The 25,998-nt window shown below is 32.8% G+C and overlaps 1 protein-coding gene across 1 annotated transcript; it reads left to right on the top strand.

The window, feature by feature from the left end:
• Positions 1-14,387: 14,387 nt before the first annotated feature.
• On the top strand, positions 14,388-24,408 carry LOC149534677 (GDT1-like protein 4). Its single transcript, XM_089806060.1, has 6 exons — positions 14,388-14,459; positions 15,349-15,480; positions 15,609-15,711; positions 15,868-15,945; positions 16,513-16,598; positions 24,343-24,408. Exons 1-6 carry the CDS (start codon positions 14,388-14,390, stop codon positions 24,406-24,408), a joined length of 537 nt encoding a protein of 178 aa, XP_089662186.1.
• The last annotated feature ends 1,590 nt before the right edge of the window (positions 24,409-25,998 follow it).

Raw genomic sequence — 25,998 nt, 5'->3', positions numbered from 1 at the left:
AACTGAAATCTTGTAGGCCTAAACTCAAAAAATCCCAATCCACCCTATCATAGGCTTTAGATAAGTCTAATTTTAACAGGAACCCATCCTTTTTAGATTTCGTCAAAGAGTGGATTATCTCATGAACAAAAATAATAGAATCTAGGATTTTTCTTCCTGGCACAAAGCCATTTTGTTGTCTCAAGATCAAGAAAGGAAGAAGATCCAAAATTGTTAAGGTAAGAACTTTAGAAATAATATTATAAAAAGAGTTATAGAGGCTAGAAATAATTCTCTAATATTGTTGTTGTTATCTGATAGAAGAGATTTTTGTTAAATAGGTCCAAAGTTTCTTTGATTTTCTTCAAATATTTTTAAAACTATTTTTTTATATGGTTATTATAATCAAGTTGGATCATAGAGTATGTTTTTTGATTTTGTGTTTTGCAAGTGAGTTATGATGATCTATATCTGATGTCTTCAGTTATGATATAATTTTTGTCTTCTAGATTTATTATCTTATTTGGGTTCATTCTTTTCGTTTAGATACACTTTTAAAATGATTTTTGAATGTTAGTTTGGATATCACCCTTGTTCACAGAGATCTACATGATTAGATGCTTGGAGCATGTTTTTGGTTGATTGTTCTACAAGCTTTATTATATATCTACATGGTAAATTTTGCAAATAATTTTGGTTAATTTGTGAACTATTAGATATCTCCTAGAAGAGTATGGTTTGATATACTTGGGTCCCCTCTTTCACTTGGAGTCAATTGGTACAATCTAGGGTTGTTGCACCAAAAGATTGACATGTCAATGCCCAATACAACCACTAGACTTATAGAGAACAGGAGGTGATTAAGTCATGCCATGAATCCAAAAGGAGAAAATTGGTGGTTAGACCAAAAATTCCACCCCCTTTCCCCCCTTAATATTACCCAAGGAGAATCAAACATGTGACCAATCTCTAATACCACTTGTTTTCGATTAAAGTAAAAGCAAGTTTTTGGGGGACCCAAAATACAATACAAAAACCTAAGATAAACAATAAAAAGTCCAACCAATTTTACAAGCACTAGAAACCTATAGTAATAGAATAAAAAAATAGGTTTTACAAGGACTTGAAACCTACAAGTAGCATTCTAACAATAAAAAACCAACTAGAAAGTAAAAAATAGTAAAAAACAACCAGCTCAAAAGTATAGAACCAAAACGACAAACCCAGACCAACAACCATGACCAAAAAAAGAAAACTAGGAAAACCTTGTCACTATAGCTCCTCCATAGTATTAGTTAGATCTTTGGTGGTATTAGCAATCCCTTGAAGGAGATCCTCAACAAAGGAGATAAGGGTAGCTTCAATGGCCCTTTTAGTACTCTACCTTGTCCTTCTGTTGGGCACACTAGATGTTTTGGCATGCATAAGAGAGATAATTTCCTGATTTCTTCTCTTGCCCAAACTAATCTTCATCACACATAAGTTAGTTGTGATCATGTCCATTTTTTGTCCACTATCCTTGACCAATTGCCTAAGGCCAATTTCATAGCCCATCAGTTTCTCAGGAATGTTCCCAATTTTCCCTTCAAGTTCAATTATTTTGTTTCATTCAATATCCAGATTCTTTTACAAATATTTAACATTTTTTATTTAATGAAATGATCTCATTATAGAGCCACGTATCAACCTGCAAAGAAAAATCCACCTTCATTTTAGCTTTGTCAAGAAACAATATCCTTCCACTACATTTCTTCACCCCAATCTCCTCATTCACACTCTTTAGCTCATGGTGACCAGAGTCAATGTCGGTCTCTTTCAAAGTAGCCTCTTCTAGCTTTGAATCTATGTCCCTAGCAAGATACTTTTCCTCATTATCCATCATCACAGTCAAATTAGTAACATCTAGTTTGTGGGTAGTAAACATAGTTGTATCATCCTTCTTGGTTTCCATTTGAAACCCCCTGTCCTTCACAGCTTCCTTTGTGGGTATAATATCTTTCACCTCAATATCTTTATCCTTAGAAATTGAAGAAATGTCAAGGTTATTAATTTTAGGATTTGGAGAACCACATTACTCCCTGTCACACCTAACTTAGCCACAAAGTCATCTTGATTGCCTGAGTACCCATCATTGTTTGAGCTAAAGTCTCCACTCTTCATTTGGCCTTCCTCTTCATTCTCATTCTCTATTTTTGTGGTGCCCTTTTCCTCTTCCAATCTATCTTCTCTAACCTCAAGCTTTTTTCTTGCTTTTGCTTTTTCTTTTAACCTTCCTATTTCTCTCTTTCTAATACCGCTTGTTACAAGCTAGGGTTTTTGTTGTACCAAAATACCAATGTCTGATACAACCACTAGACTTAAAGAACACGGGAGGTGGTAAATCCATGTCAAGATTTTTGAAGGGGAATGTGGGTGGTTAGTCCAACATGGACTACCTTGCCTATTGTTAGTCTAGAACCTATTATATGTAATTGATTTGATGTGCTTATGCCTAACCTTCAATAAAAAAATTTATTATCAACCTCATAATTTAAGGAGTGCATTCAAATTAGAGATGTATGGGGGAGTGAGTGTAAAATAGTGTGTGGTAAAAAGAAGAGAAAATAAATAAGCAAAGTGTTTGGTGTGGAGGAAACAAAAAAAAGAAGCAAAGAGTGTGTATGAAGTAGATGTGCAAAAATTAAAACTTGAAGGAAGTATATTTAGAGAAAATATATTGAGATATTAATAGATGCATTCCCATGAATTTGGTCTCTTGATGGTTATGTTCAAGGATAGGTTAATGCTCACAAGACTCCTTCCATTTTGATATTAATATTTATGTTATTACTAGATGATAGCAAGTCTATTAATAGCCTATTTCATCTTTTCCTAGGATAGGGAGTTTCATTCATACAAATCTTTTGTATCTTGTCCTAAGGTAGTGAGCCCTACTTGAACAAGTCACTAAGGTTTTGTCGATTCCTAGCAGTGAGCCTAAAATAGTTTAATTCAAGCTATTTATATTATGAGTTTGATTCTCACCATGATTTTTTTCTTTTTTTCTAGGTAAATTAAGTATTCTTCTATTGATTATGCTTTGTGTTTTTTGGTTTTATTGAAGTCTTATGGTAATTTGAAGAATATTAAGGTTTGAATTAAATTTATTGTTCACATATCCCATCATTTAGTCTTGCTTTTTGTTGAACATGATAATCTTTCAAGTTCAAATAAATTTTCAAGGTAATTTATTTCTCCATTTCATTCAAATTTTATTATTTCTACTTTTTTTGGCTCTTTGATCAACATTTCATAATCCATCAAACACTTATATCACTTATCATTCAATGGTACATTCCTCTAATGTATTTTTCCCGAACAAGAATTTTTCCTATAATTTTCATTGCAATTGGAATATCATCCATCATATGAAATCTACTTTGTATTCCTACTACCCTTGCATTTTTTCCCATTGTTAATGTTAGTTTAGTTTCACTTAGATAAAATGCACCAAAGATATTTAATATATATGCAAATATATTAAATACTATATATAAGAAAATGTTCTTGATAACTCATGAGAGTTATTATCTTACTATTAATCATGATAATAAGAAACTATTATTGATAATTAATGAGAATTAAAGAAACCTGCCTCTATGAATACATGCCTCTTAAAATCATATACATATGTTTTAAGGAGGTAACCTGAAACACACATAAAAAAATTATAAATACTACAACATATTTGAAAAACTTAGAAAGCTTAACATGGTATCCCAAATGTAGTTTGTTGGGAATAATTAATTAGAATACAATGCCCTTACAAGGAAAATTTATTGGTCCTAATGTATTCTCATTGGCAATGTAGGCAGTCATGATCAAAGTGCTTGTGTACATCATCTAGAGCCCACACAAACTCCTGATACATGATTGTATGCCTTCTTCTCATGATACAAATTCCTTTGCTATGTTATCAAATTGGGTAGTTTTGTATTTAATTTGATTATGAAAGTGGAAAGAACTATTTATCCAACTTCCTCACAGTTGATGCATAAGCAATTTCAACACTTCAAATTGATATTGCACTATATATAATCACACACAAATAGATCAATTTTTTAAAGACATTTTGATCTATGTTGTTACACATAAAGAAATCAAAAGAATTGCTAGAAGACTTGGATTCACCAAATCACAAGTGATGGAGAAACATGTAGCGGTCCAATGCAGGTTACCATTGCTAGGAGTCAGAAGTTTCCAAATGAAGAAAATATTGTGTGTTAACTCTGATTTAAGTTAGATGTTACAAGAGTGATAGAAAATGGCATGTGATGGAGACTTGTATGTCACATAAAATTATCCACATGGGTAATGGCACTACATTTTTTTGATGCTTGTAAAATCACAAACTACAAAAATATTTGAGTCAATGTGTCTTGAGTTGAGCTCTTGATTCTCTATTAAGGATAGAATACTTGATCACTAGATGTTTTTTTTTACAATGCAGTGTGAGATGGTTGTAGATAAGTCTCAATACCATGTGACAAAATTTTCATGAATCATGTTCATTACAAAGTGGACATAGATTGTGCAAACTGACTACTACATGTGGCTCAATTGTTTGTCTTGAATTTTGCAGATCATTATCTATGTAATTGTATTTTTCTTATTGTGTAAGTTGAGATGATGGTTCAAAATGATGGAAGTGTGGGAAACACCACTTGATGTATTTTTCAAAGGATGCAACAAGTAATACAAAGGTGTTGTCAATCAATGATTTCCTATATTCTGATAATACTATTTGAGGAGTCCAAGATTAAACAAAACTTGAAATGATATTATATTCTTTGTGATGACTTCCTTGACTGAAGCAAGCATATTGATATCAACAAAAGGTTTTTATAAAAGCTAAGACTTAGAATAGGAATTTATAAAAAATTATAAAAAAGAAAGAGGGTGACCCATCCATTGGCTTGACCTATTATAGCATTATCACCAAGCCACCCTTAAACATCACACATAAGGAAGAAATTAAGCTTGGAAAATAAGTCAACTTTGACTATTTAGCACTTTCAGTATATGAATCAAGTCTTAGTGTGTGATGTTTAAGCTATTTGATATCACTGTCCTCCAAAGTATGGATGGAAAAGATATTCAGAGGAATGATCAGATGAAGAGATTTAGTCAATGCAAGCAAAATAAAATAGGTGAAAACTTATATATTTGACTAGTTATCATAGGCAACGAATAAATGGTTATGTAGACACCAAAAGTGGAAAATCAATTATAATATCATTGGGAGATTATTATAAAAATGTACTGTAAAATATATGGAAAGATTAAATCAAAAAATTATTTAGAATACCCTTGTAAATGGGCAAAGCATAAGCAAATTAATTAGGTGCACACTGTATGCTATTAGATTAGTGTGTAAAGAACATCAAGCATTAAGCTAACATTTACAAACTAACACAATAACAACATATATATTAGACTAAAAGTAAGCATGTAAAAGGGAATGCAAACCATGTGATTGTCATTCCAAGCCTTCCTTTGATGAGTTGATGTGTACAAGATGAAGATATGTGTGCTCAAGTGTTCCTCAAGCCTTCAGTGGATGGTAAATAGAAGTATGAGATGGGTGTGGATTTGAGCATGTTAAGGGTGTATTAGATGATTTTTTTTCTTCACAAGAACATTATAAGTTTATCATAAAGAGTAGATGATTTGTGAGAGGAGAGGGGTTCAATTTATAGGCCAATGATGGTGAGGATGGAGGGCTAAGATGCAAAGATGAGGGATGGCTAGGATTGAAGGAGAGAGCATCACATGGATAGTGCTTTCACAAATCCATAGCCTTCTGACAAGTGTCACAAGAAGAGAGGATATGAGAGGATGGGGAAACTAGAGGGAAAGTAGGGGGAAAATGAAGTTATTAGGGGGATGGTGTGTGTGTGTGTGTGTAATAGGAATGTAAGAGCATTTGTGTGTGTAATAGGAATGTAAGAGCATTTAAGAGATGTGTAAAGAATCCATTAAGTCTCTGTAAGACCATTTAATGCATGTGGTTGGGGGTGTAATAGGATATTTGACTTTGGTTTTCCTTAGGAATTATTAATCTAGGCTTAAATTTGTGCACATTTTTAGGGTGAGGATTAGGCTTGGATTAGAAGGGGGATTACAAGGCAAGTGGGCTAGGCACTTAAGTAGGTTTAATTAGTTGACTAAGAAAGGTTAGCATGGGTGAATGGATTGGATTTAGCTAATGATAGGGATTTAGGAATAGTTTGAGGTTGGGGATTGATGTATTAAATGTTTTATTTAATAAAAGGGGATGTGGAATTAAATTAAATAGGTATTGTGCAATTATTTAATTTAATAGGAGAATAGGGATTTAATTGATAATTAGAATTTTTATTTTTTTTTAAATTTATCATTTGGACTATAGTTAATTAAATGAATTAATTAACTAGGGGATGATATTAAATTAATTAAATATTAAATACTTAATTAATTATGCCTTAGGAGGTGACTAAATAGGATTAATTAAATGATGTAATTGGATTTAGGTGTCTACTTTTTTCCATCTTTGACATAGTGTTGGGACAACACTATTTCAAAGAAGTTTGAATGTAAATGATGTGAAGAAGATTTTTAAAGCAACAAATTTTCCCTAGTCTTAAAAAGAAAGAGGAGAGATTGGACTCTATGATGCCCTCTCAAGAAGGAAATAGGGAGAGAAGATGAGGCCCTATGACTTCTTCAAAAGTACAAGAATCTGGGGCAAGCAGGAGGACTCAAATGGGCTAAGGGAGGATTAACAGGGACTCAGACTCTCACTATGGGAGCATGAGACAAAGGAGAATCATGTGCACAATAATAACCATGGGTTAAGGACTCAAGTTGGGGATGGGGGAGATTGGTTGTTTAAACTAAACCTAGGTGGGGTGATGATGGTGGGAAGAAGGGGGTTAGGGAACTTTGGATAATTTAGGGATGGATAGAGTTGCATGATCATGATTATAGGACTGGTTGGATTGGATGCTTGGATGGGATTTTCTGTTGGATATTGTGGGATTTTAAAAAGTGGCTTGTTCTTAGACAAAATGGAGGGGAGATTGAATCTATTGGAACTTGAGTATGAGGATGCTTCAAAGGAGAGCACCACCATGTAGTTGACCACTAAGTTTGATATAAGAATATTGGAGACATGTCAAGGTTACAAAGAACATCAAGGCCTTTGCACCAATATTACATAGGACTGACTCAAAATAAACATGCAAGGATTTCCCTAGCATCACTCATGAATCCCAAAGGGATTAGAGTGGAAACAACACTGGGTAACCCATAGGCAACTGATATTTCCCAAGTACACCATGTAACCACAATATGTTTGGAATATGCAAGGGTCACATCTGACTGACTCACAAGTAGAAAAGAAAAAGAAAAAGACTTCATCAAGACATTCCTCTTTGCCCCATTCGCAACACACCATGATATAAAGGATCATGGTGACTTTAAGGAAGGAATAATATCAAATCACTTGGAAAAGATTCTTTAAGAACCAAACTTGAAATCTTGAAAAGAAAATAAATTGAAAGAAAAATGTAAATCCATAAAAAGGGAACATTTTGCCCAAGAGATTGTTATGATTGGATACTGATGGACCAAGGTCAAATGAAAGGAAGGATACATCCTACAAGGAGCTATTGGTAGTATTTAGTACTATGATGACATGATATGGGAAATCAAAACCTTTAGGATAACACTTTGATAGCAAGGGATCTAACATGAGGATAAAATACCTAACCAAGACAACTACAAGTTGTGACCATACATGAACTAACTCGTAAGACCAAGATATATACAATTGGACTAAGCTAAGGACTAACTTTAGAGGATTTACAGCTGACTAACCTAGGTAATGACAAGGATCATCATACAAAAGATCAGTATGATAGGATAGTGGAACTGATTTGATATAGTACAATGTGAAAAATCTCAAGATGAGAAGATAGCAGATGAAAAGCTTAGGATGAGGTGATAGTGGGATACACTAAGAGGCTTACACATAGAAATTATTGAGGTGAATGATGTTAGTGAAATCATTCAAATTTTCAACTTCTAGTGTTGATATTTGATATGCTCCTGAGCCAAAAGATGTTGTGACAACATATAGACCAAGCCATGTGGGCTCAAACTTGTCCTTCTTCTCTTGATCTACCTAGACTTTCATATTTTCTTTGAGGACCATGTCACCTACTTGAGATTTTCACAAGTGAAATTTTTTTTTTGAAGTTGTGCTTGACTTGATTTTGATGGACTATGAGGTGGTCATAGGCCTATTTCCTTCTTTCATCTAGTAGATCCAAATGTGTGAGTTTGGCAACTCTGTAGTCCTCGTCTGATACTTGTCCTCGTAAAGAAATGTGCAATGATAGGAGTTAAACCTCAATAGGTAGGACTTCTTTGGCACCATAGACTAGGGAGTATGGAGTTGTACCCATGGATGTGTAAAATTAAGTGTAGTAAGCCCATAAGGCTAAGTTGATTTGTAGATGCCAATTATAGCCAAAATTATTGATAGCTTTCTTGAGGATTTTGAGTATAGTTTTTTTAGTTTCCTTAGCCTAACCATTTCGTTATGGAAAGTATGGGTTGGAGAAATGGTGATGAATGTGCAGGGAGGTGCATGACTCTTCCATATTGAGTCTTTCAAAGTTACCTCCATGGTCTATAAAAATGGTGGTCGAGATATCGAAGGGACAGATAATATGATAGAGGATGAATTTGGAAACCTAGACTCATGTGGCAATGACAAGTGGGATTTCTTCAAAGCACTTGGTGAAATAATATTTAGCCATGATGATCCATTTGTGGCTTTCTAAAGACAAGGGTGTAATGAAACCAAAAAGGTCAAACCCCCAACATGCAAATGGCCATACTGGTGCAATAGGTTGGAGATCTTGAGCTAGAGCTCATATCAAATTTGCATGCTACTTACAAGGTAGATACCTTTTGAAAAATTCATAACATCATGTTCAATAGTGAGCCAATAGTAGCTCACTTTTAGGATTTTTCATGCTAGGACTCACTACTACATTTGACCTCATTTTTCTACCAAAATTTTTGACCATCAATTAAAACAATTTAGGTTGGTTGGATTGTAGAAGGAATAAAAAAAAATCTAAGCCCATGTTGGTCAAAATTTTGACCAACACGGGCTTAACTTTAAAATGAAATATCATTTTTGATTTCATTGTTGGGTGAAGGAGATGGAGCTACAAAACCTTTCTTTCCCGCCACCGGCTCCTCATCTGGAAGACTGGACTCTCCATCTCTCACATCTAGCTCTAAATATGGTGAAATGATTCCTCTCCATCATTTGCACTCGAACCTCATTGACTGGTTGAGGTAAAAGGTTTTTCTACTTGCTCTAGGTCCTAATATGTATTACCATATGGCTATGGCCTTCCCATTTGAATTGTGCATGGATTCTGAAGCAATAGATATTGAAAAAATTGCTTGAGTTTGCACCAGAGTAGGGGGAGATGACACCATCTACAGTTTTCATTAGCAATCTAGTTGATCGGGAAAATTTGTACACTAGCATTCTTCCCTCTGCATCCTCTTGTGCCCATCTACAACCCTTAAATCTCTCCATCTCACTAATTCAAAATTTACTACAAGTTTTGTACATGGAAAAAGCCAGAGGTTGTATGCTAGAAATTAGTTGAGTGGGGAGAGTGTCTTACTATTGATTGATGGGTTGAGAGAGAGTGGGGGAGTGGGAAAAAGAAGAAAGAGGGGGAGATAGAGGTGTGGGAGATAGAGATTATTTTCCAAATACCTTATATGAGAAACCCTTGGATATATCCACTTTAAATCGATTGACAGAAGAAGTCCCATTCATTGAAAGCCCATATAAAATATACGTTGGTAATCTGGCAAAGACTGTAACCACTGAAACCCTGAAAAAGAAATTTGCGAAGAAGGGGAATTTTTTAGATGGAAAATTCATTTGCATACCACAAACAAGAAATTCATGTGGCTATGGATTTGTTTCATTTCCATCATAAGTTGACATGGAGGCTGCTATTTCCTCATTCAGTAATGTGGTGAGCTTTCGAAGTCCTTACTTAACCTTGCACTTATAAGAGTCAAGTTTATGTTTTTTGGACTAATCAATGAATTTTAATCTTGAATTACATATTAGCGATACAATACATAAGAGCAGAGAGACCCTTCACATGTTCACTGCATTTAACTTTACAAGGTTGTTGATAAGTGATGCAAACCCATTAGCCATTTCAATGCTAGCCATCCTTCACCATACATAAGAATCAAATGTCAAAATTCTTTGAATTGAGTTTTGTCTTTAAAAAATGGCAATAATTCAAGAACTTAATCAGTGCTAAAACTACATTGTTTGTCTGTTTGTTACTATTTTTAAATTTGAGTTGTCTTTTAAAAATGACAATAACTATCAATAACATGATCAGTACCATATTTGCATTGTCTATCTATTTATTACTATCTTGTGCTTGATCATAAATTTTGAGGAAAATGGATGCAAGTTTCACTACTACCAAACTTATGTATTTATGGAAAATTGGACCCAGTTCCCTAATTATCCTTTTTTGTGTAATGAACTATCACTCCAATTTCATTCTGATGATTTGATCTGGCTTTGTGTAAAGGTTTCCCCCTCCCTTCGATTGAGTTCACTCCTAAGCTTGACCTTCTTGAGACCTGAAGATCCATTTGAAGCCATAATGCAAGTTTTGGAGAAAATCTGTGGTACAACTAATTTTTTCTAAAATCCATGGTACCACAACATGATTTTCGTGAATGAATGTTATAGATGGCCTTTGGATTTCCAATTCCTAGTTTTGGCCTATTGTTTCCAATAGCAACACCTTCAGGGATTATTTTCAAATAGTATTGCATGGTCATACCAAAATTTTGGTGGAATTTTAGCTAATTGTTGCATTCAACTTGATTTTGATTTTGATTCTGCATTCAACTGATGTATATCCTACCTTTCCATCATGTTTGATGTGAAATTTTGGGCATTATATTCATTTCATGAGTATTTTAATGGACTCTGGTGAGTATTTTAATGGACTTTAGGCAAAAATTATGTGGAATTGCTTGGTATTTACTCTTTAGTATAGTGGATTATAGGTATCTCCCTCAATTTATTGTACAACATAGCTATGTTAGATTTTTTAATTTCACATTGATGGATTGCACAAAATCCCCTTAAATTTATCCATGTGTAATTTACTAATTTACAATGGTATTTAATTGCATATTGGAGCCTCATCTAGGATTTGTTTCTGGCTGGATTTCAGACCCTATTTTTCTTAATGGTTGCTACTAACTCAATCTTCAGTAAAGCAGTATATTTTATGCCATAATAAGCACTGCCTATTGATGCATTTGGTTTTTTGCTCCAGTTTTTTTTTTAGAGTTGTGTCTTAAAAAACATGGGAGTTGTTTATGATCAGTGTTAAAGAATGATGAGTTTCATAATTGAACATTTTTCTTAACCTATGTTTATAGTTCTCTTAAACAATTTACTAAACCATGTGAAAAATACAATCATTCATGCTTGCAATAATGCAACATAAAGTATAACTAACAAGAGGATGATATACAAAATAGAACTAAAGTTTAGGACACCTAGAAAATGAAAATTTTAAGACTGATTAGTGAAATCAAGGACTACAGTAATATTCCTTCATTTATGAAACTTTTTCTGAGATAACTCACTTGGTCTTTCAAGGACGAACCACATTAGGAGCTTCTTGATGAATATGATGTGGTTTAGTCCTTTCTTACCTTTTTAAAAAAATTTCTTCTAAAATCTTTAAAATGGTTATATGATCTAGGATGAACGTAGTTCCATGGCAATGTAAAATTATTTTGGATATCTTATTAAGCAAGAAAAAAGTACATCAATTATCAACTCTAACAAATATTCATCTAGGGTTTGATTTCTCATGGGGAAACCTAAAGGATTGACATTTATGATCATCTGGCTTGTCATAGTCTATGCTTGTATCCACTCTTTTTGGTATGTAGCCATTATGTACTAGTGATTATACCTTTCTTGTGTAGTCTTTGTTGCCTAAGATTTGACCATGAAGTAGGTAAAGAAATTTCATCATAAGTACACTCAATAGTAAAATTTGGATTGCAAGTTCATCATAAGCATGCTCACTACTTCAACAAAATCAATTTTTGGAAGTTTCATTTAATGCGACGAGAACCCACCTTCTATTGGTGTTGGAACCTTCCTCCATTCAGGGCACTAGCCAATCTTCTCCCCTACCCCCTACAATGACCCCATTACACATTTTTTTTTTTTATAGAATTTATTTGTATGTATATGCTTTATGGTTCTTCTTTGCCTTCATTCCTACCTGTGGTGTCTATGCCCATTTTGAAGGACCAATCAGTACTAGAGGGTTTTGCTCTAGTTGCATATATCTGAGGAATTCAAATCTTCATTTAGCTTCTTGTTTTCAAAGAGTGTCATTCTGACCTCTAGCAGTTATTATAAAAGTCATTTAGGTACTTGAGGAAGCTATTCTACACAACCCATATCACTCATATAATCCTATACTTGAAGGGAGCCCAAAACCAGTTACCACGAGATTGTTTTTTGATTAATAGAACATTGACAAAACATACGTGTTAAACTTGCATATGTGAGAGGTTGATATAAGTGCTCCTTTAGAGTTATGTTGATGGTGTGAAACATTTTAACATTACCCATAAAGACATTTTTTCAGTTTTAAATCTGTGGTATCTCCTTAAGAAGGCTTCTACTTCTTTTTTGCTTCCAATCTAACCGATGTATCCAGTATGCTCATCTTCACAAATTGCTTGAAATTTGAAATGGAATGACTAGGAGGCATTTATTCATTTGATTTGGTTGTTGGATACATGTCTCATGATGATTTTGATGGATAAAGTTTGCAGATGGACACAAATTGGCACACAATACTTATGCTCCAAAAATATAATGTAAACATAAGAGTTACATTACATAGCTTCCTTGGTGTATTTATTGTTTTTCTCTTGGTCATGAAAGTTGTTATATTCTATATAAACTTTAATATCTAATTTCTTTTTTGTTTTTAGTTATGAGTAGTGGGTCATTAACTTTGTTAGAAGTATTAAAGAAAAGGTTGCTCCCTTAAGGACGGTCAAAATGCCAAACTCCATTGTGATATTTGTCTTAATATAGACAACACTATTATTAGTTGTATAGCTTGTTATGAACTATCTAGAGGGGGACCAGAATGCAAAACTCCATTGTGGTATTTGTTTTCATATGGACAACACTATTAGCAATGGTATAGCTTGTTAAGTACTATCTAAAAGGAAGTATCTGTACACAATCATCCCATTACACATTTTTTTGTTTATAGCATTTATTTGGTTGTCTATGCTTTACGATTCTTGTTTGTCCTCATTCCTTCCTATGGTGTTCTTTCCCATTTTGAAGGACCAATTAGTGTTGGAGGGTTTTGCTTTAGTTGTATATATTTGAGAAATTCAAATCCCCATTTAGCTTCTTGTTTGTAAATTGTGTCATTTTGACCTCTAGCAGTTAAAAGGCATTTAAGTACTTGAGGAGGCTATGCTGCATAGCCTATATTTCTTATATAAGCCTACACTAGAAGGTGTAAAAGTTTAATAGGATTTTTGATAGAGATATAGTGATATCCTTTTAATATTAATATGAAAGACAATACACTGAAATGTAACTCTTATGGAAGAATGAAATAAATTCAGATTTCTAATATATGACAGTTATATGAATACTTAACGTATTCTATATTATCTTTTACTTCCAAACTATAATTTATATTATGTAAGTGAATTGAATGTAGGTAAACTATGTTGTAGATCTGATTGCTGCTAAGACTAATGTATTACCTTTTGTTATCGATGACAGTCTCCAACGATCGATATATCTATATCTATATATATATATATATATATATATATATATATATATATATATATATATATATATATATATATATATATATATATATATATACATAGAGTGTCATGTTCCCATAGGGACATGACTCTATGTGGCCTTTGGGCCACATAAAGTCATGGCCCTACGGGGCCATGAACTTGATTAGTTAAGCCAACAAATGTGTAATTAAAAGACCTGATCAAGAACTATCGATTCACAATGAGCAATAATGTACATTGTATATTATATAATGATTAATATAAGTATATAAGAATTATTCTAGAGTACATAAAAATGAGAATATATATATATATATATATGAATGTAGTAGTCACAAGTTTTCATATACTTAATATAATGTGTGCTTCACTTTTACTGAAGCTACACTTTAACATAAGGGAGACCAAAATCAGTTACCATGGCATTGTTTTTTGATCAACAAAACATTGACAAAACATCTGTGTTAAACTTGCACATGCGAGTGGTTGATGTAAGTGCTCCTTGAGAGTTATTCTGATGGTGTCAAGCATTTTAATAACATTAGCCTTGAAGACATTTGTTTAGTCTTAAATCTATGGTATCTCCAAAGAAGGCTTCTACCTTATTTTTTGCCACCAGTCTGATTGATGTATCTAATTTTTTGATCTTCACATATTGCTCGAATTTTGAAATGGATTGACTAGGAGGCATTTATAGAATTGAGGTGGTTGTAAGAGGATTCCTCCTCTGCATTATATTGTGCCAAAGGTAGCCATTACCACCTTCTCATGATTGAACCTCACAATTCACAGAGGGTATGGTAAATGGTGATCTACAGTATGCTAATATTTGTTTAGAGTTGTTGAAACTTGACTGGGCCTTCTTCCTTTACATCAATTATAGAGTTTTCTAGGGTTTTTGTGTGGTTGATGGTCTCTCTATAAATCTTCAATTCCATTTCAAATCAATTGAAGACCTTTCTATAAGGAAATTGTGTTTCCCATTTTTCTTATGTTCTTTCTATTACTGCCTCTTGCATGAGCAAAGGCATAGAATGTATTGAAACTCAGATACAAAAAAGCTTTTGATCGCTTTGGAATGACATTTTGTGACATTCCCTAGTAGAAAATTCCAATTCCCAATGAGTAATTGTATGTCACTATGCTTTTAAATCAAATTAAGGAACAGTCATTGATTCATAATAAATATGTCCTAATTCCTTACTTCTTTCCTAGTCACTAACCTTAAGAAGGATGATAGATTTACTATGCCAAGGGGGCATGAAATAGACTACAAGCAGGTTCCCTCAAGGCTCTTACCTTCATATATTAGTTGATGATATACTAAAACCATTGTTTTGCTCTTTCCTTTGAATGTGATTTGTGATGGATACTTTGTAGTTGGATATAGACTTTATGCAAAATGGCTCAATTATGGAGAAGCTAGATATAATTAACGGTGCTTTAGAATCCCCTGGACTGGGTGTTCTTGATGGTTTTTTTTCAAGTTTTTCTATGATCATTGTTAGTGAGGTAGTATTCTATTTTTGAACATTTTGCTTTTAAATTGAATTCACTGGGATCATTGCACCATAATTGCTTCTTGCAGTATGACTTTTAAGACTTCTAGTATGCTGATTAAATGTTTTTTTCCCTACAAGATTAGAGATGAGACTTTCATTATTGCTGCACTCATGGCAATGTGTCATCCAAAGTCCATTGTCTTGTCTAGTGCTCTTAGTGCACTTATTGTTATGACTATAAGTAAGACAGTTACTCTAGCATTGTATATTTTTGGCTTCAGTTTTGGAATACAGTGTTCTTAATGGAAGTGATTTTGGTAAAGACATCTTTGTCTCATTCATATGGGGTTGGGCATGAGAAAATACAGAATTGATTTAATTTGTATGATGTTGTGAGTGAAGGTGCTATCAACTAGATTAGGGCAAATAGTTCCAAATTTGATCTCAAGGAAGCACACAAAAAGTGTTGCTATAGGTAGGGAAGTGTACATACTATTCTGATGAGATACTATTTGACTTTCTTTTTGCATAGAGCTTTTTTAATATTTTATCATATCAAAATTTCTTAGTGCTCTGAATTACAACCTCACCACATCCAGAGATCTATGATACTTAGTTCTCTATTATTTGTTTGATTGCATACTCTATGTTCCTTACTTATTTGATATTTCCTTCAGAAAACTTAAGAAACCTATGTCATGTGGTATTCATCATTTGTCGTTTGAATGCAGTGGGTGTTAGAGGATCACAAATATAATCATAAAGGAAACATTGTCCATCAAATGTTAGAAATGAAACTAGAGTTAGAAATTGGTCAAAATGCTTTTGTGACTACACTTTTTGACTTATTTATGATCTTAAACAAATTAAGAAGGATAATTGTTGGATTCACATTCTTTCTCAGAATGTAGAAGACTCTGTCTAGCAAAATTTGTGTCCTATGATATATGGAGACTTTATTCCTTTGTATGTGGTGGTCATGGTTGACTAGCTAATATATGGCATTATATTATGATTGTTAACAAGTGATGTCTCTTTGCAGTTTTATATGATTTTTTTGGCTTGAGTTTACTTTATATTGCCTGGAGGTTAGACTCAAAGAATTCACAAAAAAATGAGATGCAGGAGGTATGTTAGTGTTTTCTCTCTCTTTACTAGACTATGAACTCTTGATATCAATTGGTTAGAGGATCATTTTTAATAGATTTTCTAAGAAATTAAGTTGCCATAGCACTTTGGATTATTTAAAACATTTTTTATCTTAGTTTCTGTTGATGTGATTTATATACTCCACATTTTTTGTAACTTAGCATCATCTCTGCAATCCAACCTTTTTCAAATATTGTATAATTTCTACATATGTAGTTTATAAGTTTTATTGGCTCATGAGATCATTAGCAATGTTTATGTGCTTTCATGGGTTCTACTGGTTTGCCTTTTGCAACAGCTACAGTTTGAATGTGTTTGGTGCAGGCAATTATTTTGACATTTTTGGCCAAGTGGGGAGATCATAGCCAAATAGCCACAATTGCAATAAGTTTTCCCTTGGATTTACTCTTATCATTATGTTTTTTGATGATCTAGATAAAAAATCTTTAGAATTATTTCACATGTTGCTAGCTATTTACACTTTACAGTAGTTGTACTTTTGTTGTACTTGCTTGATAAGCCGATGGTTAAATATTTGTTTTCCTCTTTGAAGGCATTTTTAATTCAATTTAAATAATTATATTGTACTATTAAAAAATTTGTAAACATTACATCTTGGAAGCTCATTTTTACTATCAGAGGATCATTTTGTAAACATTACATTTTGGTAATCATGCATGCATTGATATACTTAGTCAATCCTAAGTTTACAACGATATATCATGAAAATTTGAATATGAAATCTCTCCAAGACGGGTTTATAAAAAAAAAAATCAATATGACTTCTCCATTAATTATAAGAAGGGGTAAACTGCCAAGCAGAGCTCCACTCAATGAGGACATGGTTGGAAGGGAAATCAAAGATGTAAACTGCGATAGTGGCACACACTATATATATAATGGTAATGATGATAATAAAATAAATAAATTATAATCTGAAATATATAATAATAGTTAGTAAAAATGATAAATTTGTATTACTATTATATAAATTTCCTACCAAAAACATTGTACAAGATGATGTACATGCACTCAAAGCTCTATGGGTCTATGGAACACTCCAAGCTATTTGGATTTTTTTTTGCACCTTATATGTAAAGAAGTTTGTGCACTAAGTATTCATTTGTCTATATTTTGAGCATTCCACTAGTCTTTCCTAAGTATTCTTTGCTCTCTGTTGTTCCTCATCATATCTAGCTCCATGCAACAGTATTACACACTTGCAAAAGCAATTGTATTATCATATTGATTGCTAATTTATTTCTAAATATTGTCATTAGAGGAGGGCACCTCAGAAATATCCCCTCTTTGAGGAACACATCCTAGGAGAGGAGATGGAATTTCCTTGGCATATTGGCCTTCTGAGGATCCCCTCCTCTTAGAAATGATGAGATTTAGGGATCATGTATCCCTATGGAAAATTGCTATCAAAATTATCTAAATTGGTAAAATTGCAAGGAATTTTAGTAGCTACCAGTAGTATTCCTATAAATATTAAGGTTGGTTATATCTAAGATGAGGAATTATGAGTGTTGGTTATGGGAGAGTCAATAACCTCTAACTATACATTAAAATATGGAGTACTATTTTATGACAATCAACCAATGATATTATCTAAATCTGATAGTAAAAATGATCCTCTAACAATAAAAATGAGCTTCCATAGTTGGAAGCACCGAGAGTGTTAGATTGTTTGTCATTTCCTCCTTTATTTATAAATTATTATCTCAATAATAGGTCACAATCAAGTTAACAAAAATGTTTGTGTTTTGCAGACTTGGTTTTTTAGTTTGATTCCAGTATCTACTCCTTATTGGAGCATGGGGCTTTGGTTCACTCAAGCTAATGACAAAAAACTAGCTCTAGAGTTGAATGAAAATGCACAATTCCTTAAGAGTGATCTCACGCAAAAATCATTATGCATATTTGAATATTTTTCACTATGTAACTAAAGAAATAACAATTGGGTATATTACACAATTGCGCAAGTGAACATGTGTGGTGGTGATTGTGATGATACTACTTGGAAGTGAATGGCTAGATTTAGCAAATTATCTTTGAACTTTATCATATTAGTAACATTTTAGTTCATATGGTGTTAGCAGTAGCCCTCTAAACTTGTTTAGGAGGTTAGGTCAATCCTATAGCTAAGATAGCTATGAATTTGTAGTATTCAGTTAATAACCATAATATAATTAAAATTGAACTCATTTGATGTGGGAGGGTCTAGGATCAAACTCACCTAAGAATCAAAAAAGCTAAAATCAAACATTTACATTCTAGTATTAAGTCCTTAATATTAAGTCCTTAATAGTAAACAATTTTTACCCTTTTAGACAAATCATATCATAACACCTAATAGCTATACAAGTAGAATCAATTGCAATCTTCAATAAAAAGAGAAATCTCAAAATAATAAAATTTCAAATTAAAATATACGATTATAAAATTTCATTGAAAAAAGGAACCCAAACTCACAATGACAACAATGTTAATTAGAAATGTCTCTTTGCATAAAGCAATAGTTTAGACAAGTATAGCAAGCCTCTACACTTGCCTGATCAAAGAAATCCCAAACAATGGAATGCACTCAATACACATAAGAAAACAAAACCCTTCAAACCGCTCATTCTCATCAGAAACAGTTACTCATACAAGCTAAGATACACAATAGCTAATCCATACCTAAACCAAAAATATTTAAATCATCCTCTCTACACTTCTACATAAAGTAGATAGATGTAGCCTATTTTAGAGGAATGAACCTAGAGGAGTGAGTGGCACCAATACCAAGCCTTACATGCTTCACTGGCTTGTATGAAATAGAAAAATCTACCAGATAATGTCCTATCATTTGAGGCTGAAATAAAAAAACACAAGAAAAAATCTTATTATTCACTATTTTTTTGTGATCCAAGGAGCAGGACTAATGAGACAAAATACTATCCATTTGAATAAAGAAGAAAGCAAATATTACCTTGATTTCAACTTGGTTGAAACTCTTCCCATTGTATACACCAATGATGCTTCCAATCATTTGAGGCATAATAATCATTTAATAGTGTTAGTGCATATCATTAATTATTTTTGTTTGATTTCCCTTAGCAGATGTGTTTGACATTATTGTTTTATTATCCTAAAATGTCTTGTCTTGTCTTGTTTTATAATCTTGAAAGTACTTTCCATATAGATCTACTCTTTACTATTAACATTATTCTTTAGTTGGTGCACATATTCAGCCTACATCAATGTCAATACTGTAGAATAGTTCTTGTTTTTAAACTATATAGTTTTGAGAGATATGGTAGATGTGAAATTATAGCCAAACTCTTATTAGAATGGAATCAATAACACCAAATTGATCAGCAATCAAATATAAGGATAATAGTTGAGATTTTAAAATATCTTGAACATTTGATGATATTCCCTACTTGTTTGTGACAATCTAGCCATTTGTAGGTACATATTTACTATTTTCTCAAAATTGTAGGATTCTATAATTCCATTTTCATTTTTTAATTTTTGCTTTTAATATGGATGATACAGTAATCAAAGGTGATTGAATGGTAGTTGCCTTGTGTTTAGAAAACTAGCAATATTCAAATTGGAAAATTAGGAGCATCGTGGAGGAGGGTTGGTCATGTTGGATATGATTTTTAAATTTGCCATATAGCATTTTTTAAGAGACATCAACCACATATGATAAAGATGATTGATGATACACCAAGATGCCTAGAGTTGTTCTAAATGGTTTTTTGTTGCTATGATTTATACTCTATTACAAGATAGGGTTAGTTCCTATACTCATTTTCTCAAGGCTCTCTATAGTAGTGTTCACTGTGACATGAAACCCTCTCAACTACTTCACTCCATTGTGAGACAGTTCACTTTATGTAGAGAGATAACTATTTCAAGGCTAAAGAAGGTATTCTTTTTTCAAAAAAGCAAAGTGATGTAGGTATATTATGAAGCTCCTAGGAAAAGATTTTGTTGAAGGGGCCACCAAGCACCAAGTAAATTCCAAACTTTGCTTACTTTAAAAGGTACTTATTGAAGGGTAAATGGATATGCCTAAATTATAAGTGAGGATATGGCCAGTTCACTACTGCATTATTTCAAGGTGTCACCATATTGCACTACCCACATCAAAAACTTTCCTACTAATGCATAGATGACAAAGAGTTCTTCAATCATCGAACAAATATTTTGTGCAAGATTTTATCAATTATGAAAGGTAGGGACCGACTTGATCTAGCTCAAAAATAATTTTCAGTATCCCATTTGAGGATATTATAGTGGTATCAAAGTTGCAAGACTTGGTAGCCTACTAGGTTTTATTGCATGCAAAGAAAAGGTGGTCAATGCTTCTAGAAATTTAAAAGAACAATGATAGGGTTATATCAATCTCCATTATCAAGTGAAGATGAAGCAAAATAGATGTTTTCAGACATGATAAGATTGTTGAGTGATAATGATCTCTATTTGAGTTAAATGGCTCATAACACATCTAATGGTAGGACATTGGTGCATAGAGAAGAAAGCAAAAAAATTATATACAATAAGGCACATTTTGTTGGTTGATCCTCATTGTCTATGCCCACTTTATACAAGAAGATGAAAATGTACAAGCAAAATTGGTGGAGGAAAATGAGCATGCTAAGCTATTGGCTAAATATGGGAGCCTTGGGACCAAATTTTTTATCAGCCATCTCTTTCAGGAACTACTTGGGTGTCACCAAATGCACAAGGCCTAGACAAAACTAGAACAATCAAGAAGAACAAAATTATGGCTTGTAGAAAAAGTTCAAAATTTTGTCAATGCCTCTATAATTAATGTCAAATTCTCCTAGACATTTGTTCCTAGGATTTCCTAGGATGGAGCAGCTAAAGGAGAACCCAGGTATGTATCTTAGGACAATGTAGGATTATTTTTTTGTGGCAGTAGTTAGATTTTAGCAAAATGTGAATGTCATCTCCTTGCAAGAAAGATTATCAAGAAACAAAGATGTTGAGTGATGTTCTTTTCTAATGCATAGGGTCTACTTTTGGCTTTCTAAGTCTCTTGTTTGAAGTAGAGACATCAAATTTGTTGGGAAATTTTGGTCCACAAGGATACAAGGCTCAAGAAGAGTGTTGCCTATCACACACAGATAAATGACCATGCATAGGTGATAAACATGAACTCAATGCAACTCATAAGAGGATACAAGAATTAGCATCCTCAATCTTGAAGTGTGTCACTTCCCTAAATTTAACATTTCTATTATAAAGTAGGTCATTCTCAACAAATTAGTCACCTTTTGAAGCATATTTGGGTCATTTTCCTTCAACTCCACTTGACATAGCTTTGGAATAATAGGAAGAGAATGTAGGAGAAGATTTCTAAGGAGTTAGACATTAAAATTTGTTGAGAGGTCTAGATAAATTTAAAACATTAAAATTTGTTGAGAGGTCTAAACAAATTTAACTCCAAGTAAACTACCAATTGTAAAAAACTCAAAATATGTACTACCAAAGAAATGATCAGCATATTACTTCTTTTGATATGAAAAAAATTCAATAATGTGAGGATAAATTAGTCCCTATCAGACTGATTGAAGTTACAATGAAAGTTCTTTTGGTTCAGTTTTGTCTATTTTTTGCAGAGAACCTTTCCTATTTGGATTCTTTTGTCAAATTTGATTTTGACTAAATTTTTGTTATTTTATATATTGTATTCGCCAGAAAAGTATGTCTTTATGCTCCTCTAAACATTTGGCTTAAATTATTCACTAATACTATATGATTTATTGATGTTGTGAAATAGTTTATATGTTAGTACCTTTTTAAGGTTATTATATCTACTTCAATCTCAAGCTACCATGAAGATGCTGGTAAATTGTTTCAATTGTTACTGCTTGGCAGTAATAGGTAACAAATGTTGAATTATGTTGTAGGCTATGACATATTCCTCTATAGAAGAAACACAAATTTGGCATTTTTATTTGTCATTAATGTATAGTGGGAGTTGTTATGTTGAAGTATCATGCAGATTACTTTCTGCTTCTTACTACGAGAGTTATTTGTTCTTTATTAAATATGTCAATTTTTGAGGATAAGACCTGAAAACTATAGACAAATTTATATACTGATCAGATGGTACAAATTGCAAATAACTACAAGAAAAGGGGGTACAATTAGCACACAAGCACCTTTAGTCATCTGGTAGTAGGAGGAAAGGATGTATAATCCATTACATTTACAATTTCACCCTCTTTCTTGGGTCATATATTATATTCATGGGTCAATGGGTTTGACTCAAAAAAAGTATAGTTGAATCGTGATAGCAATATCACAATTTTACTTGCTGTGGAAAATATCTTCGGCTTATCTATTGATGAGCTCAAGGGGCTTTCTAATGAATGGTTCATAAGGCACAACACTTGTAGGTTTTGCAAATGGGATTCCAAGTAGAGTGGTTTAAACCATGGAGGAAACTCCATAGTTAAGACTTCTTGAGCTAGAGTAGTACTGGAATGGTTGAGCCTTTGAGAAAGTCCCTCGATGCAATGAGTGCAAAGTGTTCATTCATTCTCATGAGAAATGAGTCTGTGTGAACTACTATGCATGAATCATGGTTCAATGAGTTTGACTCAAAAACTACACTATTGAATCTTGATAGCAATATCAAAATTTGACTTGATTTGGAAAATATCTCCTACTTATCAATGATTTATGTGTCTTAAGTTTTAACATATTACTTCAATAATAAATACACCTTCAAAGTTCAGAGTTCAGACAATTCTGCTTTTCAACATTTTTTGGTTTTGGCCTGATATAAGACAATTGTTGAAAACAATAAGGTTTTTATATCTCCAATTATTTATTATAAAACCACTTCCCAATTGAGGATTGGCTTGTCATTGTGATGGTGCCCTTATCACTGATTTTAATTTGAAAATTCTTTTTTGAGATTATTGTTCTTAATTCTTGAAGTTTTTCTTTGATGATAATTATGCCTTTAGTGTGCAGAACTATCTCTATTTTGTAACTTGTGATTTTGTTCAGATATGAAGCAATAATTGCATATGGTTATTGTTTTTAGTTTCAATGGTTTATCATAAACCAAATATCAGTTAAAGCTTGACTTGTTATTACTATAATTACTTTGTTTTTATTAATTTATTGTATTTCATTTGTTTGGAAGTGGTTGTAATGTTCCCAACAATATCACTGTTGAGAGGAAAACGTCAAGGGAAAAGTTTCAAGAGGAATTTGGAAAATAGGGGTAGCTCAAGAGATTTTACTATCAACCACTTGGAGAGCTTTTAAATAGTATCCAAACCAAGGCTCAAAATTTATCCTCAAAAGCTTAAAAAGCTTTGACGGTGATTTTGCATTGGTTGCTAATTTTCCACATGCAATTTATGTTCATGCTTAATGTTATATTTGTATTGACAAGACTTAAATGCCTGATGCAGAGGTAGGGATGAGAAGTTTAGTTAAAAATCTTAGAAGGGGATTGGATTTCTTAAAGTTTGGGCAATAGATTTGAATGTGGTGTCTAATTTTTAGGGGATTGAATTTTATGTTTTATTGTTTTAAATTTTGAGGTTGCATCCTAAAGTTGGTGTTTGATGCCTCTGAATTTGTGGATGTGTTTTGAAAGTGGTCATTTCTTTCATTGAACATTTTCAACATGGATTATATTTTCTGGTGCATTTTTTTCTTCTTTTGTTCTCAGAGGTTAAATTTGCAGGTATCATTTGGAAGTAGTGTTCCAGTTATTCGACTTTGGGATTGGATTTGATAATTTGTTTGAATTTGTGTTGATTGAAGGCTTTGTTCATTCAGACTAGAAATACTAGTTGGTTCATTCACTTTCTTAGCCATGTTATCATTCCTTGCCTTGTTTTGAAGCCTTTTAGTTAGCCACCTGTTAAGATGTCCTTCTCTTGTTCTTGGGACATTCTCTAAGTTCAAATTCTGATTGATGCTTATGGTGCTACTACATGATCATGAATTTGGCACCTTTATTCCTCAAAAATTTGAAACTTCATTCTAGTCATTTTTTCCTATTAGTTAAATCATCTAATTTTCATCAAAATACAACTGAAGTAATTTTTAGAAACTTCTTTTTTATAAGCTAGGTGCCACTTGTAGTAGCACAACATTAGGACCAAGATTCCTCAGTCAAGCATTATTTGACCCCATTTTGATGACATAGGTCCCTAGATCAAAGAGTAGCTTCAAATTACTACTCAGATTCCTTAGCCTAATCTCATTTTCATTACTGGTCTCAGTCAAATGATATGAATCTACTACTTATGAGTTGAGCTCAAGACCAAAGGGTAGCTTCACATTACGACCACATTCCTTAGCCTAATCTCTTAGGCATGGTAGCTTTGTTCATTGTAGCTAGTATTATTCCTCAATTTCAAATGCACATAGGGGCTCTATTCGTCCTTAACTTCTATGTGTTAGGGGCATGGTGCTTTATTTTCATCTTCCTACAACTTTTTTTTAACTTTTACTATCTCTAGTCCCTTGTGGACATTAATATAATTTTCTTTTCTTGCTATACACAAGGTCTAGTTTGACTGTTTTCTTTTGAGATTTTATCCTGAAGTTCATTTGGTAATGCTAAATTGTATTGATCTTTAAACTTCATTTGGAACTCAACGATTTCTTTTTTGAGGGTGATTTCTATTTACTTGTTCTACCCACAATTTCCATTGTCTTCTTTCTCATGGGACATGACAATATTGTAGGCATAATCTTCTTGGTTAATTGGAATGTGCCTTGTGATCCATGCCATGGAGAATCCAATTTAAGTCCTTTGTATGATGATAACTTATAAAGTTGCTATAAACCCCAGATGTAATTCCTTCAAACAAAGAGTAGCACAATAAATTTATTAAGTTTTTCCATAATCTGTACAATATTTATTAATTATTGTGCATTATAGTCTTTCACAATTATTATCTTGAACGTGGATGATCTAATGAGGGTATTGAAACCTATGGATGAGAAATGACTGAGTGCTTCATGGGAGCACACATAGGGAGACTACAACTTGAGTATTTTCCATTGTCTAAGCACGCATGTTGTTGATTAGCAATGTTGTGGCAAATGATGGGGAAAGAAATTCAAACCGGTTTCCTAACGAGGTTGAGTGATTTATTGAAGTTTCTTTGACATTGATGTTCTACGAAATAGTGCCAAGTCACTTAGATGTTTGAATTGATCTCTCTATTGAATTCTATTTGAATTCTTCACAATTCAATGAATATAGAAACAGTTTCTTGTATTAAAGTAATATTTGAATGATTCTTAATTCCAAATGCATATATTGTATGGTTCAGATCAAAATAATTATGATTGTATAACAATCAAGATG

Source organism: Cupressus sempervirens, chromosome 10, assembly GCF_028749045.1.
Source record: "Cupressus sempervirens isolate cs-2001-9-10 chromosome 10, ASM2874904v1, whole genome shotgun sequence".
Lineage (NCBI taxonomy): Eukaryota > Viridiplantae > Streptophyta > Pinopsida > Cupressales > Cupressaceae > Cupressus > Cupressus sempervirens.
The sequence above is the reverse complement of the archived record's forward strand: the minus strand, read 5'-3'. Positions and strand labels throughout refer to the sequence as shown.

Bases quoted from the DNA above. Each gene is read 5' to 3' on its own strand.
- LOC149534677 (XM_089806060.1), top strand. From the start codon at position 14,388: ATGGCATTGTTTTTTGATCAACAAAACATTGACAAAACATCTGTGTTA. The intron at 14,460-15,348 runs GTAAGTGCTCCT...GATACTTTGTAG, and splicing joins TGCACATGCGAGTGGTTGAT to TTGGATATAGACTTTATGCA. The intron at 15,481-15,608 runs GTAGTATTCTAT...TTTCCCTACAAG, and splicing joins CTATGATCATTGTTAGTGAG to ATTAGAGATGAGACTTTCAT.